Source organism: Passer domesticus, chromosome 7 (genome assembly GCF_036417665.1).
Source record: "Passer domesticus isolate bPasDom1 chromosome 7, bPasDom1.hap1, whole genome shotgun sequence".
NCBI lineage: Eukaryota > Metazoa > Chordata > Aves > Passeriformes > Passeridae > Passer > Passer domesticus.
In genome coordinates this window covers 19,323,587-19,349,035 of record NC_087480.1, presented here as the reverse complement: position 1 = coordinate 19,349,035, position 25,449 = coordinate 19,323,587, and the positions used below count along the sequence as shown (strand labels likewise).

The window sequence follows — 25,449 nt, the reverse complement described above, 5'->3', positions numbered from 1 at the left end:
CTCTCTGTCACCAATGCTGTGGGAATGGAAACAACCCAGCCTCACCCAACCCTCACTTGTAGCTTCTAGCTCAACACCAGGAGCAATTAATAGAGGAAAAACCACATTAAGGATAAAACAGGATACCTGTCCCCCTCTCCTGCAACAGCCACAAATAGCACTTAGGTATCACCCCCGCCACTGTCCACGTGTCTCCATGGCATGAGAATGTGCCTTCATACTGGCTTTGCACAGGGGTTTAATGCAACCAGCAGGAGCTTGAGGCAGGGGCGGGTAAATATTTTGGGAAGGCGGGTGGGCTGCAGCGCTTTGGTGTGGCCCCATAGCTGGACAACCCAGCCCACAGTTCAGGCAGGATCCATGCCTGCATGTGAGCTCCGGCAGCAGCCCTGCTGTGTTGCTACCCCTGCACTGGACTACCCTTTAGCCTGTTAAACACTACACACCTGCCGGGCCGTACTGTGGGATGGTGCCTGGCAGGAGTGGGGTCCTCAACATCCCCTCCATCTCAGCCACCCCCAGGATCATTGCTAGGACCAAAGACTGCACCCACTGGGGGCCACGCTGCTCTCATGGTGGGGTTCAGCAGCCCTGCAGAGGGCCCTGTGCTGGAGGAGCTGCCAGCGCCTGCCTGTTGCTGCATGCCATTGTATCTCTTAACAGTAAAGCATCAGCAGGAGCTGCACTTCTGTGCAAGCTGTCTCTTGCATGGTTTGTCCATATGCCCCAACAAGTGGCACCGGAGCAGGGAGGGGGGTAATTGCTCCAGCTGGGGTGAACCAAGGCTTAGCAAGCTCTTGGGAGTTGAATGTCCCCATGGCACAGGGGGCACCTGAAGTGCAGCTGTGGGCAGGTTCTGCTCCCAGTTCTCCTAGGCTGAGTTGGGGCACGGGTCAGTGCCTGGACCCTTCCGCCGGGATGTATGTGGGAGTCACAGCACTTGGGTAGTGGATACAGTGTTTTCCCTGGCAATCTGTCAGGGCATAGCTGCCAGAGCTTGTGGGGCAGGGCCGGGGAGGGGGTGGCCGTGCCCAGGCGGATGTCGCTGTGCTGCTGCTGCTGCTGAGGCTGTTGTGGGGTGCCCCGATTCGCCGCGGTACGGCACGGTGGTGCCCAGTGCCTCGCCGGGAGCACCGGGCACCCCGGGGCGGCGCAGGGCCGCCGGCGGCCGCTGGGCGGCGCCAGTGCTCGCACGGAGCACGCGCGGGCACGCGCGCGGGGGCACCTGGGCGCGGCGGGAGCGGGAGCGTGCGCTGCGCACGTGCACGCGCACCGGAGAGCGTCGGCGCGCGGCCGGAAAGCTGCGGGGTGCGAGCAAACGGCCGTGCGGGGCATACAGGGTGTGCACGTCAGCGCACATGTACAAGCGAACATGTACACGCAGATGGATGTGTGCACATGGACGTGAGCACACACAGCTGAACTCTTACATAGGTGAATGCATGCACACACCTCTGAGCACGCATGTTCACATAGTTGAACACATGCCATATGTGTGAGTGCGTGTGTAGAGGGCACAGCTCCATGCTGCTGCTCACAAGTGCTAGTGGCAAATGACTGCACGGGCAGGTGAGCACACACACACGGGGGAACTTGTCCTACGTCTGATGTGCACATGTGAATGCATGCACGTGTGTAAGTGTGAGTTCATAGGGCTACTTGTGCAAGCCCTTGCATATGGATAACTGCAGGCACAGGGAAACTGTGCCCCATGACCCATTCAAAACCCCATTGCCCCTCCATGCAGCTCCAGCTGCTGCCAGGTAGGACTGTCGGCCCACGGCATGGCCGGGTTGCTGGGTATAGGGACCCTCAGTGCTGGACGTGGCCATGGCATGGGGTGGGGTGTCCTCGGGATACCTTTGTGAGAGTCCAGAATTCAAACAGAACCCACAAAGGTGGGGTAGCCCCTGGCCCCGGTTCCTGTCTCCCCATCATGATGATCTCTCCATTTTACAGATCCCAGATCTGTCCTACAATATCCCATACACCTGAGCTGGGGAAGGATGAGGACATGGCAGGTAGTGATGCTTTAATGAGAGACCCCTGCCACATGTGGGAGATGGGGAATCCTGGGCATAAAAGTCCAAACCCCATAGTAGGCCCCCCTCACTCCTACAGTCCATTACAGCCCAAAAAGGAAAGCCATGTGACATAAATGGAGCAGGAGATCTTTCTCCTTTTTAATGCTTTTATTAAAAAGAATCAGCTCAAGTGGGGAGAAACCGACGGGCTGTGCCCACGCTGCCGCTGCTCCCAGGAGTGGCACGGAGAAGGAGGGTGATGCAGCTGTGTCTGCTGCTCTGCAGGCAGAGTTGGGGCTTCCGTCCTCATGGGAGATTAGGAGATTCTGCTTTTTTGGGCTAACATTTCAGGTCCTCTCTCTAGTTAACATCTTTTTAGGTTGGGTGAGAAGTAAAAAGGATTTTAGCAGATACTGGACTAAGTTCCTCACCTTTAGACATCACTTAGGTCTTTTAATTCTATGTTGGCTCGTTGTTTTTAGGGTTTTTTTCCTGGCAAATTGCAAAATCTGGTGAAATGCATTCTCATCTGCATACCAGCTCTGATGTCACACCCTTCCCCTGCTACCTGCAGGGTCCTCCCTGCAGGTCACTCCCTGGCAATCAGCCAGGCTGATCACCAACAGGTAATTGAAGAAGAACTCTCAACAATAGGTGACTGCAACGTGAAGCTAACCTTCAATTCAACAGCAACTGGTTCAACTTGTTTTAACTCTGCAACTTTAAAAAAAAATCGATAACTTTTTACTCATAACACATGCATTGGGAAGGGACAAGAGAGCCCTTCCTGTCCCTGTCCTTGGGCAGAATGGCCCAGCAGGAAGGAAGGGATATGGGGCTCTGCCAGCATGGAGAGCCCAGAGCAGCAGTGGGTGAGAGATGAGGGCAGGGGCCCATGGGACACTGTGGGATGGAACGTGAGGCTGGACTCTCTTTCTCTAGATGTTTGGCGACACACCCCCCTGTGTGCATGCATGTGTGTATGCTTCAACACATGCTCCGGGGCATGTTCTATGCAATCACACCTCTGTGGGGTTATCTGCATGCATGCACACCACAGAATCACAGAAAGGTTTGGGGTGGGAGGGACCACTGAAGGACATTCTGTCCAACCCTCCCTGCCATGGGCAGGGCTAGGGTTAGGGTGAGGGTTAGGGTTGCAGTTAGGGCAGGGACATCTTCCAGGGATGCCGTGTTGCTCCAAGCCCTATCCACCCTGGTACTGAACACTTCTAGAGACAAGCCAGCCACAGCTTCTCTGTGCAACCTGTGCCAGTGCCTCACCACCCCCGTGAAAAAGGATTTCCTCTTTCTGTGTAATCCAGGCGCACCATAAGTCACTTTAACACTGATGTCCCTTGTCCTGTCTGTATGTGTCCTGTGGAAAAACTCCTTTTGGAACCCCCTTGATATATTGAAATGCTACTTTGAGGTCTTCCTGGAGCCTTGTCTTCTACAGGCTGAACAACCCCACATCTCACAGCCTGTTTCCACAGTAGATAGTTTTCAGCCCCCAGAGCATCTCTGTGGTGTCCACTTGACCCACTCTAACAGCAGCACATCCTCCTTGTGCTGGAGACCCCAGATCTGGAGCCAGCACTCTTGGGCATCTCACCAGAGGACAGCAGAGCAGATGGGGAGAAGCTCCCTCCTTCATCCTGTTGCCCACCCTTCTGGAGATGCACTCAGGACATGGGTGGCTCTCTGGGCTGCCAGCACGTTTGTGTGCATGTGGAAGTGTGTGTGCAACTAAGTGTGTGGCAGCATTTGTGTATGTGCTTGGCCATGCCTCCATGTAACACCACGTGCCCGTATGGTTGTATGGCAATGGTGCACATGCTCACCTGTGCATGGGGTGTGCATGTGGGTATGTGCACAAAAATGTGTGTGGCCACGGTGTGAATGCTCACCTGTGCCAGCCCCATGCCCGCCCTTGTCCATGTGGGGAATGTACAAATATGTGCACAGTGGCAGTGCATGTGCTCACCCATGCCCACACGCATGTATGTGCATGCAGAGGGTGCATGTGCTTTCCCATGCTTGGGGTGTGCAGGCATGTGTGGCCTGTGACTGCTTGTGCATATGCCTGTGTGGACCGTACACACACATGTGCGGCCTATGCATGTGCTGGCCACGTGGGTGGTGCATACACAGGTGCACTGCAGTGGTGCATGTGCTCTCCCATGCCCATGCATGCACCCATGTGAGGGGAGCATCCGTTTGTGCACGGTGGAAGCCGTGCCTGCCCGTGCACGTGTGAGCCTGTGCACACGTATGTGCGCGGCGGCGGTGTGTGCGTGAGCACACCCACACCGGGTGTGCCCGCCGTGCCTGCGTGGGCGGGCAGTGCCCACGAGCGTGCACGTGCTCTCCCGTGCCCGCGCGGGTGCCGCACACGGATGCGCGCGGGGGCGCGCGGGTGCCCGCTGTGCCCGCATGCTCGGGGCCGTGCGTGGGCCGCCCGCGCCGCGCAGCAGCGCCCGCCGTGCCGAGCAGGCCGGGGCTTGCGGCAGGGGCAGGGCCGGGGCCGCTTGCGGAGGCACGTCCTGGCGGGGCCGGGGGAACCTGCGGACGGCGGGCCGGGGCCGGAGAAGGAACGACCTTGCACCGGCGGCGGCGGCGGCTCGGGTCGTGCAAGGTGTGTGCGGGGCGGGGGGCGCTCCGCCTTCTCCCTCCTGGGCGTGCTGCGGGATGCTCGGCGGGGATCCGGCACCCGGCAGCCCTGGGGCTGGAGGAGGCAATGCACCCGGAGCGGGGGGGAGCGCGGGCCGCAGCGCTGCCCTCACTCCCTCCCTCTCCTCTCCCCGCGACGCTTGTTGCTGCGCCGAGAGACGGCACCGCGGTTGCGGGGAAGGGGGAGGGCGCGGCGGAGCCAGCCCGTGGTAGGTGCGTGGGGCCCGGCACGGCGCCCCCGCCACCCCCGGCCCGGCCACGGCAGCCCTGCTGCCGTCCAGGCTCGCTTGTCGAGGTAGGTGCCCCCTCAGTCCCTCCTCAGCCCTCGGGGCCGGCAGGGATGCCATAGGGACATGGCCTCCCCCGCATGCGGGAACCCCGCGCTCCCCCGTCCATCCCAGCCCACCCGCAGTCACCTGCTCGGGGCTCGCGACCCATGGGCACGGGAGGTTCACCCATCCCTTCCCAGTTGCCGGAGCCAGACGGATGGCGGGGTCCAAGTGCTGCATTTCATGGAGATCCCCGCACTGTCCCCGGCCACGCTGGGCAGCCCAGCACCTCGGGGGTGGGCAACAAGGAGATATAGCACAGGCTGCGGGAATGGCTTCCACCCCTTTATGCACCAATGTACCAGTGCCTGAGCATGGGGGCAACCACAGTGTCCTGTGCCCAAGTCAGGGACAACGTTGGGATGCCAGGTAGGAATAGTTGGGATGCTGAAAAAAAGGCAAGGAAGGAAAACTTTGCCTGCAAGGATGCCACCCTGAGTGTCATTTCTGGGCAAGGATGCGCCATCTCCCTTGATTTCCAGGGCTGCACCTCCCAGCTAGCAGAGCCTTCCAGGATGGGAAGCCATGCATGCCTCTTCAGGGCTTTTCCTCCATTCCTGTGTGTCCTTGTCCTCTCAGGGCTGTCATCAGGGGCTGCAGAGCTCTGAGCCAAGCCAGGTCGGAAGATGGCCGAGAAGCTGGTGCCTGGGGACCTGTTCTCGAGGAAAACTCGGGAATCAGTGTCATCCCTGGACCTGGACAAGCTGGCACCCATTTCACCTGAGGTTGGTGGTGAGGAGTCATCCGACAGCGAGGGCGAGCAGGAGGACAGTTCTCACAAGCTCATCCGGAAGGTTTCCACCTCGGGGCAGATGAGAAGCAAGGTCAGGGGTGGGTGATGCCTGCGGTGTGTGAGGGGCTGGCTGGGTGTGGGGTAACTGCTGAGGATGAGGCAGGGGAGTTTACCAGGGTGTAAAGCAGTACCAGGGTCTTGCTGCTGGCAGACTTGACCCAGCCACAGCTGGGAGAGTTCTGACCCCCTGTGTCCTGTGAGAGGGCACATAGAAACATGCAAACCCCACAGTGGTAGTGTCAGCATTGGTCCCATAGGGCTGTGAAGCATGGATTTTATCCCACTATTCAGGAACAGGGTCTCTCCCATACTCAGAGAGCCCCTATCACATTGCCTTCCTGCTACATTTGTATCCCCTGGGTTCCCCTTACCTGTCCCTGGAAGAAGAGGACTCTTTTTGGGATGCTCTATAGATGCTCTGGGGCTGAGATTTAGGGTCATGACAGTTCTGTAGGCTCCTCGGATCCCACACCCTGCAGCAGGTATTGTGTGTGCAGGGCTTGGTGGGTGGCAAAATGGAACCTGCATCTTTCCTAGTGCCCCAGATCAATTTGGCTGTGCCAGCTCCCCTGCAGGCCCCATTCCCACAGACCTAGTCCCTAGTGGTGGCTTGCTGGACAGATGGGAGCACCTGTGGGGTCAGACATGACACTCATACTTCCCAGCCACTAGCATGACAGCAGCTGGAGTGTCTCTGTGTGTGTGTGTGTGTGTGTGCGCGCGTGCGTGCGCGCGTGTGTGTATCACAGTTTGCTCAGAAAAAGCTACAAAATATGGGGTGTGGTGCCTTTAGCCAAACAGGAGTGCGTGGTCAGAGGTCCCAGGTCAGGACAGTGTCCCAGGTGAGGACAGTGAAATGCAATTCAGGCAGAAATAACCTCAGCCAAATGGCCAGGTGGGATGTGGGGAGAAAAGGAGGTTTGGGGGGGGGACATTCTGGGGAGGGAGGATGCAGACACAGTGCTGGGAGAATGCTCTGGATGACATGCTGGTCCTTTGCATCCACCTTTCAGCTGCGGGAAGGAGGTGGTGGAATGAGTCAAGGCAGTGCCTGCAGTGTTGGGCGGCACACGGGGGCTGCTAGAAATCCCCCTGCAGCCAGCTTCCGGTGCCAGCCTCTCCTCAGTGGGGATTTGGTGGCTGTGCTGCTCCAGGGAGAGGGGAGAGTTCTGAAAACACAGCATAGGAATGTAGTTGTGGAGAAGGGGGCTATAACTGCACTCTAGTGTTGGGTGCTGAGGGCATGAGGAAGGGGAATGAAGCAGTGTGGGTCTGGTGGCAGCTGTGGGGATGCTTGGGGCTGGGGCAGGCTCCCCTCCTGCTGGCCCTCTCTTGGCTGTTGGGCCAAGCCTGGTGCACTGGCCTGAGGTGGGGCAGATGATACCTTTTCAAGGGTATGGAAATTGCATGCTCTCAACCTAGCACTGTGGGGTTTTTCCACTTGCCAGATGAGGCTTCTGGGGCATGGGGCATTGAGGGGGCTCTTACTGAGTCCCTCTGGCTGCTCAAGGAACATACCTCAATTTTCACTTCTTTGAAGCAGGCTGGCATCAACTATGCCCTCTCCAAGTTGGCTGCCAGGTGGGTCTAGAGGGCTATGCTGGGTGCAGGGTGTTGGGGAGGAGGCATGGTGGGAAGCCAGACCAGTGGGCAGGATCATGGAGATGCTTAGTTCTGTGTATGAGCCCTCAGCACCCTTCTGGAAGGGCAGCAGTAGCCACTAGAGTTTGCCATGCAGCACTTGCTGTGCTGTGGGGCACAAGGACATCACAGGCAGCCATCAGTGCTAGGAAGTCTGAGGGGGAGGGGCAGATGGCTGGGCTATGCCCATGTCCTACAGCAGCAGCACAGGAACACGAGCATGCTCTGAGCCCCAGCCCCATCGCCAAAGCTCCCAACACCACCAGCAGGTTCTGGCCTTGCCGCTGACATGGGGCTGCACATGGGGAAAGGCTGTCTCCCTGCCTGCTGTGGTTGCTGCCCACATCCTGCTTGGCATCAGCAATTAGCCATGCAGGAGGTCATGCCAGTGTGCCAAGGGAGGCAGGTGGTGTGATGGATGGGCAGGTGGAAATGACATGTCTGGGTTAACAGCCCATGGAGCTGGGGGAAAGAGTGAGAGCTGGCAGGGCTGGAGCTGGAGGGGCCTGAGAGTGAGCTGTGTATGCCTTCCCTACCACATCTGTGTTTTCAGTGTTGGGGTTCAGTGTTTTTCCTGAGGATGCCTTTGCTCTGGTCCAGATGGGCAGGACTGCACTTGCCAGCCTGGCGTCTGGTTGGATGGACTCCTTCCTTCCCTGCAGAGATCAGGATTTTTGGATGACATTGCTGCTGCAACCCAGGTCAGGCTTACAGCCTGACATAGCACATGTGCTGCCTGCCACTCCAGCCACAGGGTGTGTGCCATGGCAGGCACCTTCCTGAGTGACACCCCTGTCTGGACATCCTTGGCACCCATGTGGGGCTGAGGTAGGGGGAGGGAATCATTGCCTGCACCCCAGGAGCAGCTACCTAGAGAACACAGCTTATGAGGGAGAGTTCAGTGCCAGGGTGGCAGCTCTTGAGACAACAGGTGGTGGGAGTCAGGGCTCACTGTCCTATTTTGGGTCATATATGGTGGGTGGGGTGCTTGAGAGGGTGTATAGGAGCCTGCCAGGTTGGGGGGCTGGGAAAGGTCAGGACCCCCACCCCGTCCACACTGATTGGAGAGACCTTGGTCTCTGGTGATGGAAGCAGGCAGCTTCTCCCACTCCAGGCTGTTGTCCAGCCCCTGGGACAGGAATAGGTGAGGATAATTTTGGGATCTGTTGAATCCTCTGATTCCTTCTCGCCAGTCCCAGTGCTTCTGCACTCTGAGTGCTCATGCCCCCACATCCCTTTGTCAAGCCTCCACATCAATCACATACTCCCCACTCCACACCTCCAGGCTGGAACTGTGAACATCCTGTGGGGTGCTTTGTGCCAGCGTTGCTGTGGAGGCGGCGAGGTCATTGTGCTCAGTGACAAAAACAACTGCCAGATGCAGGTGTCCCTGCTGGACTGAAAGGCTCCAGTATGGATGGAGTCTTGATGACATTCCCTGCCCCCCACCCCAAATGCATCTGGGGGCTGCCAGTTGCCTGTACCAAGTATGCAAGTGCAGAGTGAGAGGGGGCTGTGATGCTGCTTCCCAGCACTGGTCCCCTTAGGGCTGGGCTTGGAGAGAAGGTGAAGGGGAGAGAGGGGCTGGTTCTGGGGCACACCAGCGCATTTGAGTTGATGGGGGTGGTGGGTCACATCCTGCCCATGTGGCTGGGGTGTTCATTCCCCAGCACTGCCTCAGCAAGGGCTCTCCCAGCAGCTGCCCCCCAGAGTGGTGGTAGAGAGTGATCCAGCAGTGCTGTTTGGTTCAGTGAGTGACAGGTCCTGGGGTGATTGCACCAGAGCTGAGAGGTAGAGGCATTAAGGGGGACACATCGGGGTGCATGCCAGGGATCCAGGGTTGCCCGTGGCATGGGTACAATGTGCATGGCCATGGTGGGCAGGGGTAACCATGGCTTGTCTGCTGTTTGGAAAGAGGAATTGTGTTCCCAAATTCCTGATCTTGAGATACATCACAGCTGTTTGGTGGGGCTGAGGGACCCACCAGAATCCTCCCATGGGGCTCAGGCAGGTCAGTGTGGTTATTGGTACCCTTGTCCTTGCTGCAGATATTGAGCATCCTGCAGGCTCAGGGTGCCCCACGAATGAGGCAAGTTGTACCTGTGCATATTGGGGTGTTAGGCAGCTGTAAGGAGCCTGGCGAGGCAGTGCTGTAGAGCCAGGTTGTGGGGAAGGCTGCCCACTGAGCAATAGATCCTGGCCAAAAGATGAAGAAAGAAGGTAGAGCTGGCTGGAGCCAGACTTGGAAACCTTTCTTCTGCAGCAGGAGGGTGGACCGTGGCTCCTGAGCAGTGTATCCTCTAGACTTGACTCTGGTGGGACACTGGAGCATCTCTCATGAGAGAGAGCCTGGGAGGGCTGGTACTGTTCAGCCTGGAGGAGAGACTGTAACCAAGGGGTCCCTGGTTTTTGAAAGTGAGGGTGCAGCAAAGGGGGAACCAGGATCTTCTCGGTGGTGTCTGCCAATGGACAGAGGTGAAAAAATAGGAAACAGCACCTCAACACAAGAAAACACTGTCTGAGACCAGGGAGGCTGGGCTTGCTCTCATTAATCAGGGCTCGCCAAGCTGGTGCCTGGGGTGTGAAGATAGCCCCACTGTCACTAGCCGGATGTTTGTGAGGTTTCTCAAGCACTCTACCCTCTTCATGCTAACTTTTTCAGTTATGTAAATGTCGTTCTTGCCCATCAGCTCTTTCCTGCCCTTGCTGGGCAGAGTGGGAGGGCTGTGCCCACCAGCATTGGGGCACAAGGTGCAGGGGTGAACTAGTAAAGGTTGGGCTGATGTGGGATGCTTGCTAGCACGATGCCTGGGGACCGATGTGGCTGTAGATAGGGAAGCATGACCTCATTTCTAAAAAGCAGCTGCTGGATAATGTGCTGTAGGGGGGTTGCCTTTCTTCTGGGGGCTCCTTTCCTCGTTCTTCTCCTCCTGTTCATTGTCACCGTTCAGTGGTCTTGTGGGCACGATGTGATGGCTTGTCAGGACTGGTGCTGGAATCTCCCACCCAGCACGGGGAAGGGATATTGTGGTTGGTCCTGCAGTGGCAGAAAGCTCCATCCTCTGGGAGCAGCTGAGCCTGTGGGGCCATAGCACCTGTCAGGCACCGAGCCCCCTGACTGCCCAGTCCCGGAAGAGCTCTGCTGTGTCACAAAGCTTGATAAGGTTTCCAACTGACTCCAGCCTGTGGGGTGCTTAGCAGCTGGTGGAAGCCCTGCAGCTGGGCTGTTTGAGGTCTGCCAGCTTTGCTCTGCTGTCCTGGTGCCTGCTGGCTCAGCTGGAGGATGACCTCTAATGCAACTGGGCCCTGGCTTGTGCCCAGTGGGCTGCTGCACTTGGAGCAGGAGGGTGGCTGCCTGGAATGATGCTGGTGCAATGCAGGTTGGTGTGTTGACAAGTTATCCTCTTTCTCTTCTCCTCCTACTGGGTGAAGCATCGTGTGGTCACAGGGACAAGTATATCCCTTCAGGAGTGGTATAGGGTGGCCAGCTGTGTGGGCAGATAGTGTGGCTCTCTGTATCTTACGGCATTCCTGGGTAACAACCTTCCTGGCTCTTCTCCAGGTACTCCTTCACTGTCCAAGCTGATCCCAGCAGGAAAACCCTCCTGTCCCAGCTGTGGTCAGACCTGGCTGCACATTGGGCTCTTCCCAGGAATGGTGGTAGCAGAGCTGGGAGAGTGAGGTAGCAGAACAAAGCAGCATCCTGGGTCTCTGCTTTAGGGCTGAAGGAAGGCATTTTGGGTTGTAGCCTGACATGGAAGAATCCCTGGACTGCAGTTCAAGCCTCCTGCTTGTGCCAAGCACACAGGCAGCCTGATGCATGATGGCCTTTGGAAACCAGCCTAGTCCTGGCACAGCATGTGTCTGCCCATCCTCCCAGGGCCATTTTTACCTATGTCCCCACTGCCACTGCCATTTCAGCTGCATCTGACCTGGAGGTGGTAGTATGTCTGCAGATGCTGTATGTTTCATTCTCGCCTTTCCCTTCCTGTGCCTCTGGCATCCCCCCAGTGCTGGTGCTGAGTCCTCTGGGCTGGAGAGAGCAGGGAGGGACCTCGGGATGGGGCAGTGGACTGCTGGGACAGAGTCCTACAGGGAAGCTGGCCTCTGGCTGATTGCTGGGCAGGTTGTATTTGGCTCTGGGTGTGCCACATCGGTTGCTGAGGTGAGACCAGCTCTGGCTTTGCCGGGGCTCCCTGCAGTGCTGCCTGGGGCTTTCCAGAACGAAAAGCTGTGGCTGGGGTGAGTGGAGGGGCTTGGGTTTGTTTTGGGGTGTGGGTGGCACACTGTGCTTTACAGCTGTGCAGTAATCGGGGCAGAGCTCCCAGCCCAGTGAGCCGGTGCTCCCACTGTCCCCAAAACTCTCCAGGAAGAAGAGGCAGTCCCTGTGCTGCAGGTGCTCAGCTCCAGCTCTTTTGAGCTTTAGGGTACCTAATAGCCACTTACTATACAGTTGTGGTGACCCTGGTGCTCTGGACAGGGCTTTGGGGAGCCAGCACAGCAGGGGTGATGCCACCCTGGCATGGCCTGTCTGCCCTTGCCATTGTCACCCCTTTTCTCTTTGCAAAGAGGAAACACTGGGTGCACCCAGCAATGCTGCTGCAGCGTGGCTTCCCACTGTGTGGCTGGGCCTGCTGCTGGCCTTAGCCATCAGGTGCCTCTCAGGTGTCCTCCTGTTGTTCATTCCAAAAGCAGGGGTCTAAAACCATGGAGCCACTTGGGAGCTGCTCTCTGCCCCAACTGTGGAGCAGGTGCTCCTGGCTGAGACCCGTGGTCAAAAAATGAGGTAGATGAGATCCCAAAACAGCTCTCTGACACCCCAGACTTGTGTGCCTGCCCAGGCAGTGTGGGACAGCTGGACTCCAGGGCTTATTTTGAAAAGGGGACCTGCCTTATTTTCCCCAGGGAGGGGTTTTCTGGCCCCATGCGGGCACCAATGGAACCCATACCACATGGCATCACACACCAGGGATGATGGAACCTGGATGGGCAGCTACTTACCTGAGGAGTTGTGCAGCAAAATGCTGCACATGGCGACACAGAGGGCTTGGGCTTTGATGCCCAAAGCAGCCCACAAGGGTGGGCATGGGGCGAGGTGCCCCCTGAGCTTCTCTGCTCCAATTTTGCCGCCCCATGTTGGGATGGCTAGGGATTAGTCTGCACTGGTGGAAAACTGAGGCACAGTCCCCCCAGCCATGATATTGGAAGTGTGGTGAAGGTGGGAGAGCTCTCATGGGTGTTGTGGTGAAGGTGGGAGAGTCTGCCTTTCAGGGCAGCTGCATCCTGTCCCTGGGAGGGCCAGGACTGTGACATCTTGGAGCTGGGTGGTGACTTTTTGCTGCTGTCAGGAGCTGCTGCTGGGGGAGTTTCAGCTCTGACCCTCCTTTGCAGGAGTGGATGCCACCCTCTCAGGCAGCCAGTCCTTGCTATATCCTGCCACCCACGTGGCCCTGGAGCCAGGCAGAGTGCCCTTGCCGAGCTGGCTCTGGCTCCTGCTGAGGTAGCCCTGAGGCGCCATCATGAAGCCGCCCCTTCTTCCTTCTCCTTGTCATCCTTTTCTCCTAATGCTCCCCCCCCCCGGCCCTTCACATCACAGCTCCTAACACCTCTCCTCGCTGTCACACACTGCCTGTCCTTTGCAACAACAGCAGTGACTGCAGCAAACACGGGACCTGTGCCTGAGCAGTGCAGCCAAGTGTGGTGGATGTGGTGTTTGGGGCAGGATCCCACCGGGCTATGGCAGGACCCCGGCTTGTCCCCTCCTGGTGTGGGACAAGGACTGCTAGGATGCATGATTTGTGTGTGGATCTGAGGTCACAGGTGGACCCCACTGGAAGGATCCCTCTGCTTTCACAGCTGAGAGGCCATGGGAAAAGGACATAATGTGCCCCGGGGTGCTGGCACTGGGGACCACTGGGCTGTTTGAACCTGCACCAGCATTCCAAGGCATCATGATGATTGATTGACCGCAGCCAAACTCTGCACCAGTCTTGGATAGTGATAAAGGCTTAAAACATCCCTCTTCTTCCTGGAAGAGAGCAGGGAACAATGTGGTGGGTGCCCCAGGGAGGTTCAAGAGGGTTACGCATTTGGACAGTTGAGGCTCAGGGAGCACCCCAGGCAGGGTTTTAGCTTCTTTGTGAAGGATTCTGCTATTGCTGGTGCTTTGGCCATCTGGTTCAGACCTGTGGGGGCAGTAGATTAAGGCTGAGACCTGGGGCTGGTGTGTTTGCAGGCTGATGGGTGCCTGGCTGCCACCTCTTGCAGCACATGGGTGGGCACAGGAGTGCGGAGCCCCAGGGCCATGCTTCCCTCACTGTGCCCTCAAGCCCAGTGCTAATTTGCCGTTAAATGTGGCTTGTCATCATGTGCCTGGATTGAATACAACCACTGTGGCAGCTAATTGCAGAGAAGCAGCTGAACAGAGCTGCCGGTAGTGTTTAAAGAAGATACAATCAAAGATGAGGCAGTGCCAGAGCATCTCTGCCTCCTCTTTCAGGCTCATAGCCATGTTGCAAACACTAATTAATTGAGTCTTGTAAACACCACTGCAAGAAGGGTAAATATTGGCAGGTGCTGTGTTTTGGGGAGGGCAGAGGACAGGCAGCCAGGTCGCAGTGATGCACTGTGCTGCAGGGGATGCTCTGTCTCCTGTGGGCTACCCTCAGCCCCAGGTCGTCCTCTCCGGGGGCTGTGGGGGCAAGGCTGCACTCCGGCTGTGCTCCAGCTCTGCTCTCCAAACTGGCTGGGGCCGCAGTGCCCAGGTAATGCCACTCTGAAGATGCAGTTGGTATCTCTGGGACACTAGTGTCCTCTTAAAGGAAGCTCTCCTGGCTCCAGTTCTGCCCTTGGCTTCTAAGGAGCTGCAGCAGGGTGAGGATCTCCAGGCACTACCCTGGGGATGGAGAGGAAGCATCAACAGTGGAGCCTCTGCAATGCTGGAGACCTGCATCTTTTAGCACTGCCATGCCCAGCAGCATCCTTCCAGATCACAGGCAGTGCCCAGTACCCAGGCGATGGTAGGCAGGGAACATAATTTGCCCTGCTACATGCAGCAAAGAGTGAGTCCCAGAATGTCCAGTCTGTGCTCCTGGGGACCTGGGGACTGGTGTTACAGGGGAAAATGGTGGCTTTGGTGATGCTGGGGGGCTACGGGAGCTCAGGACACTGTGGTCTCTGCAGAAGAGCGTAAAGGAGGGGCTGTTGCTGAAGCAGACGAGCTCCTTCCAGAGGTGGAAGAGACGATACTTCAAGCTGCGAGGCAGGACACTTTATTATGCTAAGGATGCCAAGGTAGGCTGGAGGGTGCTTCCAACATGCCCAGTTGGGGGGGACCTGAGCCTGCCAGCCCAGGAGGGGACAGAGATCTCTGCCTGGTGGACTGGGGCTCTGGTTCCTCCCTCGCAGTCCCTGATCTTTGATGAGGTGGACCTGTCTGATGCCAGTGTGGCCGAGACCAGCACCAAGAACATCAACAACAGTTTCACGGTGAGGGAGGTGTGGGGCTACCAACTGCACCCTGTGGAGACCTCGGAGCCATGTGGGGAGGCACTACAGACCTCCCTCATCCCTGCAGAGCCATGGAGCGCTCCATAGCATGGCCTCCTGCTGCTTGAGGTGGCACTAGTGTGCCAGTGATTGCTGGGGTCTGGGCTGGGTTCTGGCTGGCCTGGCAGTGGCCTTGCGAGGGAATGTGGGGATGGTGGCTGTTGCAGGTGATCACGCCATTCAGGAAGCTCATTTTATGTGCGGAGAACCGGAAGGAGATGGAGGACTGGATCACGGCCCTGAAATCTGTCCAGAAGTGGGAGATCCATGAGGTGATGTGGGCAGGGTGCTGTATGGATCCGTATTTCTATGTGTGTTTCCCTCTGTGTGCCTTTGATTGCCAGACAAGAGCTGTTGCCCTTGGCACAGCCCCCCAAGGACAGGAGTTGGGCTGGGGGGACTTGGAGGGCCAGGAGGGAGGGAGTGCTGGCTGAGGGTGCCGGGCACTGATGGGGCAGGGCTGTGCCTCCAGGCCACACAGTTCAACATGGAGCACTTCTCGGGCATGCACAACTGGTACGCCTGCTCCCACGCCCGCCCCACCTTCTGCAATGTGTGCCGCGAAGCTCTCCCAGGGGTCACCTCCCATGGCCTCTCCTGTGAAGGTCAGTGCTGGGGTCCTGCTGGGAGGTGGGCAGGGCAGCCTCTCAAGGCTGGGCCAGAGCAGGAGTGCTGCAAGGTGATGCCCACTGCCCAGATGCAGAGGGGTTTGGGACCAGGGATGTGTGTGCCATGGGGACCTTCTCTGCTCCTCACTGCTCCCCCCCATGCAGTCTGCAAGTTCAAGGCACACAAGCGCTGTGCTGTCAGAGCCACAAACAACTGCAAGTGGACGACTCTGGCCTCCATCGGCATTGAAATCATCGAGGATGAGGATGGGGTAAGCAGGGGAGATCCTGGCAGGATAGATCCTCCATCAGAACTAGCCTTGCTGTGCCCAAATCAGGAAGCAGGAAGAAATTGTAGCTGTCCCCTGCACTGTGTGGCCTCTGGGCTTGGCTCTGCAGGGGCATAGCTTGGGGACACCTCCTCTGGAACCCTGTATCAGGATTCCTTTTTGCTGTCCGAGTGGGGCCACCTCCAGACATTTTCTTGGGATATGTCTGCCCTGCCTCATGCTGATGGCTTCAAGTAGCCAGGTGGGCAGGGATGAGACGACATGGGAGGGGTCCCAGACCCACCTTGCCCTGCTGCACGGCACCACCTCCATGGTGCTTGGGGAAAGAGGTGGCCTATGATCTTTCCCTCAGGCGTGCAGGATGCTATTGGTAGCTGCTCTTCTCCGCAGGTGGCCATGCCCCATCAGTGGCTGGAGGGGAACTTGCCCGTCAGTGCACGCTGTGCTGTGTGCGACCGGACCTGTGGCAGTGTCCGGAGGCTGCAGGACTGGCGGTGTCTCTGGTGCAAGGCCATTGTAAGGATATACCCATCCCTGTCCCCAGCCCTTTCCCAGCACAGACAGCACTGCCCCTCCTGTGTGCATCTCTGGGAAAGCTCATGCTGAGACTTTGGTGCTGCGTCCCCCAGCTCTGCTTATATAGGTGTTCCTGTGTTCCCAGGTTCACAGTGCCTGCAAGGAGCTCCTTGGCAAGAGGTGCCCCCTGGGCCAGTACAAAGTGTCCATCATCCCACCAACTGCCTTGAACAGCATCGATTCTGATGGTGAGTTGTGGAGGCACAGGGCTGGTCTGGTGGAAGGGGGGTCAGGCTGTTTGGGATAGGGCTTTGAGCTCTGAGGTGTTCTGGAGGTTTTGACTTGTTGCACTGTGCCTGTTTTGTGGGGCAGCAGGAGCACCACCTTCAGTAGGCTCCAGAGTCAATGCCCCTCCCTTAGTTGAAGGCTGCTTGTTGCCTTGCACTCTATTTCAGGGCTTGGTGCTATTCTGTGGGCTTTGGGGTGGCATTTCTTGCCCACATGTGGCTTTAGCTGCTCCTGCCAGGTCACCACTTGCAGTGGCTCAGGACATGATGCCTCTGTGCTGGGATCAGCAGTGCCAGCCCTATACCCCTGAGGTGGGCTGTCCTCTGTTGCACCTCAATGGTTCAGCATCTCTCGAGGCAGGATAAAGCTCTTGCTTGGGTTGTTTCTCAGTGTCTGAAGCTCAGCTGTTTATTCAGTAGTGCAGAGCACAGCTTTGCCCTGGCATGGGACACTGCAGGGAGAAGCCATGTGGAGCGTGGGGGGACCCCCCAGCTGTCTCCTCCTGAGGGGCCCAGCTGGCCTCCGCTGAGCAAAATCTGTTCTTCTCCTCCGGATATTTCTTTCTTCATTCTTTGATGCTTTTCACCACTCAGCTCAGCCGGTGGCTCATTTGCCTCTTGTTACTCATTGGGATGCTGTCAGGGTAACAATCACGCGGCTGTTCCTCAGCTCCAGAGCCTCGGCTGCTGGTGGCTGATCCCTGGCAGCATCTCTGCCCTGTCCCTCTCCAGCAGCCCAGCCATCCGTGGCTGTGACTGTTGCCCACCTGACTAGGAACAGCTTGTCAAGGCCTCAGTCCCCCCTTGTTCTGCCATGCTGTCCTGCTGCAGCGTATGAGTACTGCTGGCAGCAAGCTTTTCCGCTGCAGCCCACGCTCTGACTCAGCAGCTCTCAGTGCTTTGTGTTACCGCTCTGCTCAGCTGGGCTGGGAGTGGAGATGGAGCAGTGGCCAGGCAAGGAGTGGGGAGCTCTGAGGATGTTGCCCCCATGCTCCTGCTGTGGTGGGGGTACGGGGCTCCTGATTGCAGCCCATGGGGCTCTAAGGGCAATAGCTGTGGGGCTGGTGCCAGTGGCACAATGGCTGATAGGGTCCCTGCTGCAGCGTTGCTTGGTCTGCCAAGGGAAGAAGCCTGCAGACACCAGCCAAGGAACTGGCATGGCCAAGATGTGCCTGAGGCAGGTGCGGGCTCTGGGCTAGCTGTCAATCCTGCTCTGCCTTGAGCACATTTCTTTGCCCATCTCATTTCTTTAAAAGCATAGTGCTTCCTCTTCCCTCTGTCCCTGACCATTCCCCGGACAACCCCATCACTGCCCCTCCTTCCCCAGCACCCCACAGGTTGGGCTTGGCACAGATGAAGTGTCCATACTCTGCTCACCTAAAGTGTGTGTGGGGAGTGAGAGCTGGGGCTCACGTGTTTGGGCTTACTGCAGGTTTCTGGAAAGCCACCTGCCCCTCGACCTGCTCCAGCCCTCTCCTGGCTTTTGTCAACTCCAAGAGTGGGGACAACCAGGGTGTCAAGTTTCTGCGCAAGTTCAAGCAGTTCCTCAACCCAGCCCAAGTCTTTGACCTCATGAATGGGGGCCCACACCTGGGGTAAGCACCAGCCTGAGCACCCTGGAATTGTCTTGTTATGATCCCAGTGGGCACCTGGCACATCACCTAGTCCCTCTTTCCTTGCCCCCCACCCAGGCTGCGCCTCTTCCAGAAGTTCTCCACCTTCAGAATCCTGGTGTGTGGTGGGGATGGCAGCGTGGGTTGGGTGCTCTCTGAGATTGATGCCCTTGGCCTCCACAAGCAGGTGAGTTGGGAGTGCCTGGTATTACTAGTGAAGGCTGGCACCGTCCCCAGCACTGGCACACTTTGTGTGCCCCAGGTGCTGCCAAGCAATGGGCACAGCAAAGTTGGGGGTGTCACAGGTGCCCTTGGAGGCTGCTCTGAGCCCCTCCACTCTGTCTTTTTTCCTGCAGTGTCAGCTAGGTGTCCTGCCGCTGGGGACTGGTAATGACCTTGCACGGGTCCTGGGTTGGGGCAGCCTGTGTGACGATGACACTCAGCTGCTGCAGGTCCTGGAGAAGCTGGAAAGGGCCACCACCAAAATGCTGGACCGGTGAGCAGGGCATGGAATACATGCCTCTCTGTCCCCCCTACCCTGGTATCTCTTGGGAAACCTGTCCCAGTTCCTTGCCTGTCCCTGTGCTAGTGGGCCAGGAGATGGCAAACAGCTGTGGTCTCTGCTTGCCAGGTGGAGTGTGCTTACCTATGAGGCCCCCAAGCAGTCCCCCTCAGCCCTGAAGGAGGAGGAAAATGGGGACTCCAACATCCAGGTGGGAACTGGTGGCATTTGGGGGCTTGAGATGGGGAGGGTAGGCTGGAGGGCAGGTTCCTGTTCAACCCAATTCAGGGACACACAGGGAGAGATGGCACAGGAAGATTATTCTGGGGTCCCTGGGAACTGGGGCTCTGAGGGGGTTGGAGTTGGCTGTATGCAATGAAATGAGCCTGGCAGGTCTTAGCCTGGCATGTGCAGTTGGGAGCAGGCAGAAGGTGAGGTAGAGCTAGCCTGCCACTGGCCAGCTGCTTTGGACTCTTCTGTGTGCTCCTGTTCAGCCCCTTGCCTCAGTTTCCCTCCTGATGTAACTTACCTCCCCTCTGCCCAGCAGCATGGGCATAGCTACCCTCATTGGTGGGGAGTGGACTGAATAAGGGCTGATCATTCCCAGTTCAAAGCTGGCTGGGCAAAGCTCCATTCCTGAGCGGGGAACATGGCAAGGTGGCAGGTGTCCAGCTGTGTCCACCTGTGTCCCCCAGGTCCAGATCTCCCATTATGCGGACTCTGTTGCCTTCCACCTGGCCAAGATCCTGGAGTCAGACAAGCACTCAGTGGTGATCTCCTCTGCAAAGTAAGGAGGGGGCTGTTGATGGGGGTGCCAGGAGCCCCCTTTGCTAGGCTGGGGCCTGTCCTCGGGACCACTGCACCCCCCTTGGCCAGGCTGTCCCAACTGGCTGCCAGCAGCTGCCAGCTGTGCTGGTGCCTGGCAGATAATCCTGGTTCTGGCCCTCTGGAGCAGCGGTGTTATCCCAGCAGGTGCCCTGGCTGGTGTCTCTGCCTCGCTGGCCATGCTGTGCCCCTCTTGACCTCCAGCCCCTTCCCTTGGCAGGTTCCTCTGTGGTACTGTCAATGACTTTGTGACTGAAGTTGGGCGGGCTTACAAGAGAGCGACAGAGAACAAGCAGGAGGCTGAGCTGATGGCACAGAAGGTGTGTTGCAGGGCAGCTGGAGGGTGGGTCAAGCTGGTGGCACAGCACTCGAGCAGGGGAAGGGCTGCTCCACAGACCTATGCCCTTGAGTATGTATTGGGGTGTGCCATGCTTGGGGTGCCCAGGCACGGGGTGTCCAGGTGCTTGGGGGTATCCGGGCACTCATAGTGCCCAGCAAAGCACCCAGCACTGGCAGGAGCATGTGCCAGGGCTGAGTGGGCTAGGTGTCCCACAGTGCGCCATGCTGAATGAAAAGCTGGACTCATTGGTGCGGGAGCTGAATGAGGAAGCTCAGGCCATCATGGTCCCTGAAGAAATGGCACAGGCCACCCATGCTGATGTCAAGGACCAGGAGAAAGCTGGCAGCTTCAACCCCAACCCCCAGCCTCGCATCTTCAAATCCAAGGAGCAGCTCATGCTGCGGGCAAACAGCCTGAAGAAAGCCCTGAGGCAAATCATTGAGCAGACAGAGAAAGGTGAGGGAGTGATGGGAGCTGGCAGCTTCCCTGATGCTGCAGCAGCCTGGCAGGGGCTGTGAAGCCACACTGGGTTGGTGTGCTGCACCCATGCCTTTGTTCTCCCCCGGGATCCTTGGGATGGCAGCAGTGGCCCCACCCTGAGCCCTTCCTGGCAGGAGCCCACAGGGCTGACACGAGGAGGGGCTACAGGGCTGCACAGACTCCCTGTCATGCCCCTCTTTGTATCCAGCTGTGGATGAGCAGAACAAGCAGACCCAAGCCTACCAGGGCAGTGTGGGCCCCAGCAAGGACAGCTCAGAGGAGTTCAAAAAGGAGGAGGAGAAACTCAGTAAGATGCCAGCAGGGCATGTGGCATTTTGTGGGGTATGGGGGTGAGCTGCGGGATGGGCTCAGGGTGAGAACTCTTGTAGCAGCTACCTCCCTGTCACCCTGGCCAGGCTCCCGGCGGGTGACTGTGACCTCTGCGTCTTCCTCCATCATCCTGGACCGGCCAGACACCTTTGGAAGCTTCCAGTTCCCTGAAGACCCCAGCACCCTGTGAGTCAGGTGTTCTGCCTGCCCTGGAGACCCTGGCCCACTTTTGCTGCTCAGGAGCAGAGCTGGTACCATGCTGCCCCTTTGACAAGGCTGCTGCCCACCAGTGTGGCATCCCTGCTACCAGGCCCTCCCTGGCCAAGCAGTGCCCATGCTGGGGTAGCCTGCCTGTGGATGGTGTGGGATCCCTGGCTGATGCTTTGAGCTTGGTGTTCCCACCTGCAGGCAGGTCCTGGCTGTGCCATGGGTGTCCTGCCATGGTGACTGAGGGAAACTAGCAGCCATCCCTGCTGGTTTTGGTCAGGCTTCCCAGTGCCAGCCGCTCTGCTCCAGTGGGTGTTACACTGCATCATCTGGTGCCAACCCAGAGTCACCAATGTGCAGCTGCTGCTCAACCTGCTTTCCCTCTTTGCTGATTTCAGACACTTCTTGGAGAAATGTGTCATGAATAACTACTTTGGCATTGGCCTGGATGCAAAGATCTCCCTGGAGTTCAACAACAAACGCGATGAGCATCCCAAGAAGTGCAGGTGGGCTGGAACCCCTGGATTTCCTCCAGGAAAAAACATGTACCTCAGGCTTTCCAGTGACATCAAGTTGCTGGGAGCCCTAGGGGTGACTCAGTCCTACTGTGTTGGAGATCCTTCCTGCAGCAGATTTTGTACCTACACCCATTGCTGGCATGAGCATCCCTTGGTAGCAGGCTGCAAACATCCAGAAAGGGTGAAGACATGAGGACTCAGTGGGATTTACTTGCTCTGCACCTGGAAAGAGGGACATTGCCATGCTGGCATGGAAGGGTTGAAATCTGGGTGCAACATGCTGCACCTTTGGGAGGTAGCAAGAATTGAGGAAACTGCAGGTGGGGCCAGCAGTCTGGGACTGCTCAGCACAGTGCCCCAGGAAGGGTGTGGGGCCTGTGAGAAGCAGTGGGGAGCCCACAGCCCCGCATCTGTTCCACTTTGTCCCACAGCAGTCGCACCAAGAACATGATGTGGTATGGGGTGCTAGGCACGAAGGAGCTCCTGCAGCGCACCTACAAGAACCTGGAGCAGCGGGTACAGCTGGAGGTACAGGGCTGGGAGAACAGGGAAAGGGTGGGAGGGGCAGCATTACAGCAGCCCCCCAGGCTTAGCCCTCTCTTGCAGTGTGATGGGGTGCCTATCTCACTGCCCAGCCTGCAGGGCATTGCTGTCCTCAACATCCCCAGCTATGCCGGGGGCATCAACTTCTGGGGAGGCACCAAGGAGGACAATGTGAGTGCCAGTACCATGACGTGAGTTGGGTGGCGTGATGTCCTTTCCCCAGTCCTAAGATAGCCCAGGGCTAGGGTGTCCCTGCCTTGGGCACACGTGGGGAAAATGGAAGTCTTCATGTGTAGTGGTCCTCTACAGAACTTTGGGGCTCCATCCTTCGATGACAAGAAGCTGGAGGTAGTGGCAGTCTTTGGCAGCATCCAGATGGCCATGTCACGGGTCATCAACCTCCAGCACCATCGCATTGCACAGGTAGTGGTGAGGTACCCTGCAGGACCACAACTAATGCCTGAACGCTTTTGGGGCAGCAGTGGAGCCTGAGGCAGTGCGGCTCTGCTCAGCTCGGCAGCTATTGATGCCACCTCTGGGCTGTCTGTCCCACAGTGCCGTGTGGTGAAGATCACCATCCGGGGCGACGAGGGTGTCCCTGTGCAGGTGGATGGAGAAGCCTGGATCCAGCCACCTGGCATCATCAAAATCCAGCACAAGAACAGAGCCCAGATGCTGACAAGGGACCGGGTGAGATTGAGGTGCTCAGCAAGACCATGCTGGGATATGGGGAAGTATGACCATCTCAGAGGGGCCATGTCTGTCCCCCACAGGCATTTGAAAGCACCCTCAAGTCTTGGGAGGACAAGCAGAAAGGCGAGAGCTACCGAGCAGCTACACGGCCACGGCTCAGCTCGCAGCAGTCCATGGAGTACCTGACTGAGGAGGAGAGCAGCCTCTTGCAGCAGGTCTCACGGGTTGCTGAGACCCTCATTGCCAGGTCAGACTATGGGAAGGGGAATATAGTGGGCACAGGGAAGGGGGAACTGTCCTGTGGCCATGCAGCCAGGGGAGCCCTGGCAGCTCCAGCCCCTGTCACCCGCAGGATCCATGAGGCAGCCAAGGCTCACAAAGCCATGGAGCAGGAGCTGGCGCATGCAGTCAATGCCAGCTCCCTGGCACTGAGTGAAGCCCTCTCCCACAAAGCTGCTGGCACCTCAGAGGTGAGCAGGGACTGGGAGTGTAAGGCAGCCTTTACCCAGGCCCCATGGGGCCCTGCCACTCAAGGGGTTACCCTTCTGTGCCCCAGTTTCTTAGCAGGAATATGGCTGTGGAGATGGTGTTGAGCATCAAGGAGCTGTGGGCTGAGACCAGGGCATTCCTGGAAGGGAAGGCGGTGAGTTAGGGACTGGAGAGCACCCAAAGCCCCTCAAGGCTGCTACCTCTGGGGATGGCAGCAGGGTTGGGTATGGTCCCCGTCTTCCACAGCTGGACTCGCCGCAGGAGGAGGAGGCGCTTCAGGGCCCCCTGAGTGTGCTGGGCCAGGAGTTGCAGCGGCTGCTGGACATCCACTGGCTGGGCCCTATTGCCCACCCTGCTGAGGAGGTGGGTGCACAGGGACTGGGGTCTGGCACAGCCCAGCCTCAGGGAACTGTAGCATCCCAGCAAGCGTGGCTTCTCACAGGAAGGTGCCAGCAAGGGCAGCTTTAAGCTTCGCCTCAACATCCCCAAGCCTAGGAAGGAGAAGGACAAGCTGCAGAAGCAGAAGGCCAACACTGTGCTCCCAGGTAAAGTGAGCAGCAGTGTGCCAGGGAGAGACAGTCCATGCAGAAAGGACCCCCTGTGCTGACCTGTCCTTCAGTCTCCTGTCCTGGGAATGCTGGGAAGAATCCTCAGGAAGGGGGAACCTGGCTGCCTGGGGGTGGCACCCTTGTCACCAAGAGCCCCTTAAAGCTTTTTCTGATATCAGACATGCAGAGCACCCCAACCCCATAACTCCTTGGCTAGGGGGAGAAAGGGGCTCTGGTGCAGCTCAGACCTTTGGGTAAGTCCCTTGACAACAGCTGAGGGTCTGGCTGCGGGGGAGCAGCTCGGGTGCTCTGTAAGCACGCCAAGGAGAGACCTCTGCAGCCTGAGCAGGTTGTGGCCTCTGGCCCTGCTGCAGTCAGGGGTGGGAGGGGGTATGCTGTCTGCTGACCACAGGCTGCCATCACTGCTGCCTGTGCTGCTGCGTCCCACTGCCTCCACGGGCCCCAGCAGTCCACCACTGTGGTTTTCTTCCCTGCTAGCAGACAAGTGGGGCTCCGAGGAGGTGGCAGCTTGGCTGGAAACGCTTGGTTTAGGAGAATACAGAGACATTTTTGTCCGGCATGACATCCAGGGCTCAGAGTTGATTCTGCTGGAGAGGAGAGACCTTAAGGTACAACCCCCTTGTGCCTCCTGAGGGACCCCCAGCCCTGGGGAGCATGGGGGTCCTCCATCCCTCCTCTCCCTATCCCTCCTGGTAGCAGGTTGGCCCTACATCTGGGTCCGCAGAGTTGAGTTTGTGCAGCTTCTGCACAGGGGTGGGGAAGCTGGGGAGGAAGGGTGGCCTTGGTCCTCCAGCTTGCAAGGCTCCATACACCTGTTCAAAGCAGTATCAGCAGCAGCTGACCCTCACCTGCATTCAGGCATGGGGTTGTGCTTTCAGGAGGTGGGCTTCAAGCAAGCACTATGCTCGAGCAAGGGAGAGGATGGGGAGCTGGGCTGTACCTCATCCTCCACCCTGTGGCATTGTCTACTGGCAAGGGCCAAGAGCTGCCCCCTGCAAATGCATCACCTCCTCTTTCTCTTTCCTGCAGGACCTGGGGATCACCAAAGTGGGCCATATGAAGAGGATCCTTCAGGCCATTAAGGAACTCAGCAACCTGCCCTAGGCTGACAGCAGAGCAGCAGCCCAGTCCAGGTGCTGGGTGGGTGCTGCCCCCAGGGAACAGGGGTTGGATAGGGGAACAGGTCCCTGCCCTTGCCCCATATGTATGGAGCTCCCCCTGCTTGCCTCGCTTTAACTCTGTCCCCAGTGACCCTGGAACCACTGCCTCTCCCCCAGCCTATGGGGCTGGAGACACTGAAGCAGAGGTCTGCCCTGATAGGTGTGTGGTCTGACCACCAGTCCCACCCCATCAGGGTCACTGTAGGAGCTGGGGCCACCCTCTGTGTGCTCAAGCTGGAGCCAAAGCAAAGTTTCCCCTTCCCCATGTGGGTATTTATGCTGTGTAAATATTTGGAGAGAAGATACTCATTGCTGCTGCTAGCGTAGTGTCATTACTAAGGGGAAGGTGGGGAGGAGGGAATTGAGAATACCTTTCCAGCCTTCACCCCTGAGCTTCCTGCTCTCCACCAGTCACTGTGCTCTCACCTTCTGTCTCATCACAACACAGGAAAGTACAGTGCTGGGGCTCAT

The 25,449-nt window shown here is 58.0% G+C and overlaps 1 protein-coding gene across 5 annotated transcripts; it reads left to right on the top strand.

The window, feature by feature from the left end:
• The first annotated feature begins 4,405 nt into the window (after positions 1-4,405).
• DGKK (diacylglycerol kinase kappa) lies at positions 4,406-25,299 on the top strand. 5 transcript variants are annotated; one of them, XM_064427373.1, is made up of 30 exons: positions 4,406-4,662; positions 5,606-5,850; positions 14,643-14,753; positions 14,868-14,948; positions 15,176-15,280; positions 15,481-15,613; positions 15,782-15,888; positions 16,297-16,422; positions 16,568-16,670; positions 18,142-18,304; positions 18,401-18,509; positions 18,679-18,818; positions 18,954-19,035; positions 19,520-19,611; positions 19,870-19,969; positions 20,205-20,445; positions 20,678-20,776; positions 20,886-20,985; positions 21,405-21,512; positions 21,959-22,052; positions 22,131-22,238; positions 22,377-22,490; positions 22,623-22,757; positions 22,841-23,007; positions 23,113-23,230; positions 23,317-23,403; positions 23,496-23,612; positions 23,692-23,794; positions 24,296-24,426; positions 24,848-25,299. In XM_064427373.1, the coding sequence occupies exons 2-30, from the start codon at positions 5,653-5,655 to the stop codon at positions 24,920-24,922; spliced, it is 3,447 nt and encodes a 1,148-aa protein (XP_064283443.1). In that variant the 5' UTR covers positions 4,406-4,662; positions 5,606-5,652; the 3' UTR covers positions 24,923-25,299. The 5 variants fall into 5 exon arrangements, with proteins under 5 accessions (XP_064283443.1, XP_064283444.1, XP_064283442.1 ...); XM_064427372.1 differs by having other exon boundaries at positions 4,407-4,662; positions 21,956-22,052; positions 24,299-24,426; XM_064427370.1 differs by having other exon boundaries at positions 4,407-4,662; positions 21,956-22,052.
• The last annotated feature ends 150 nt before the right edge of the window (positions 25,300-25,449 follow it).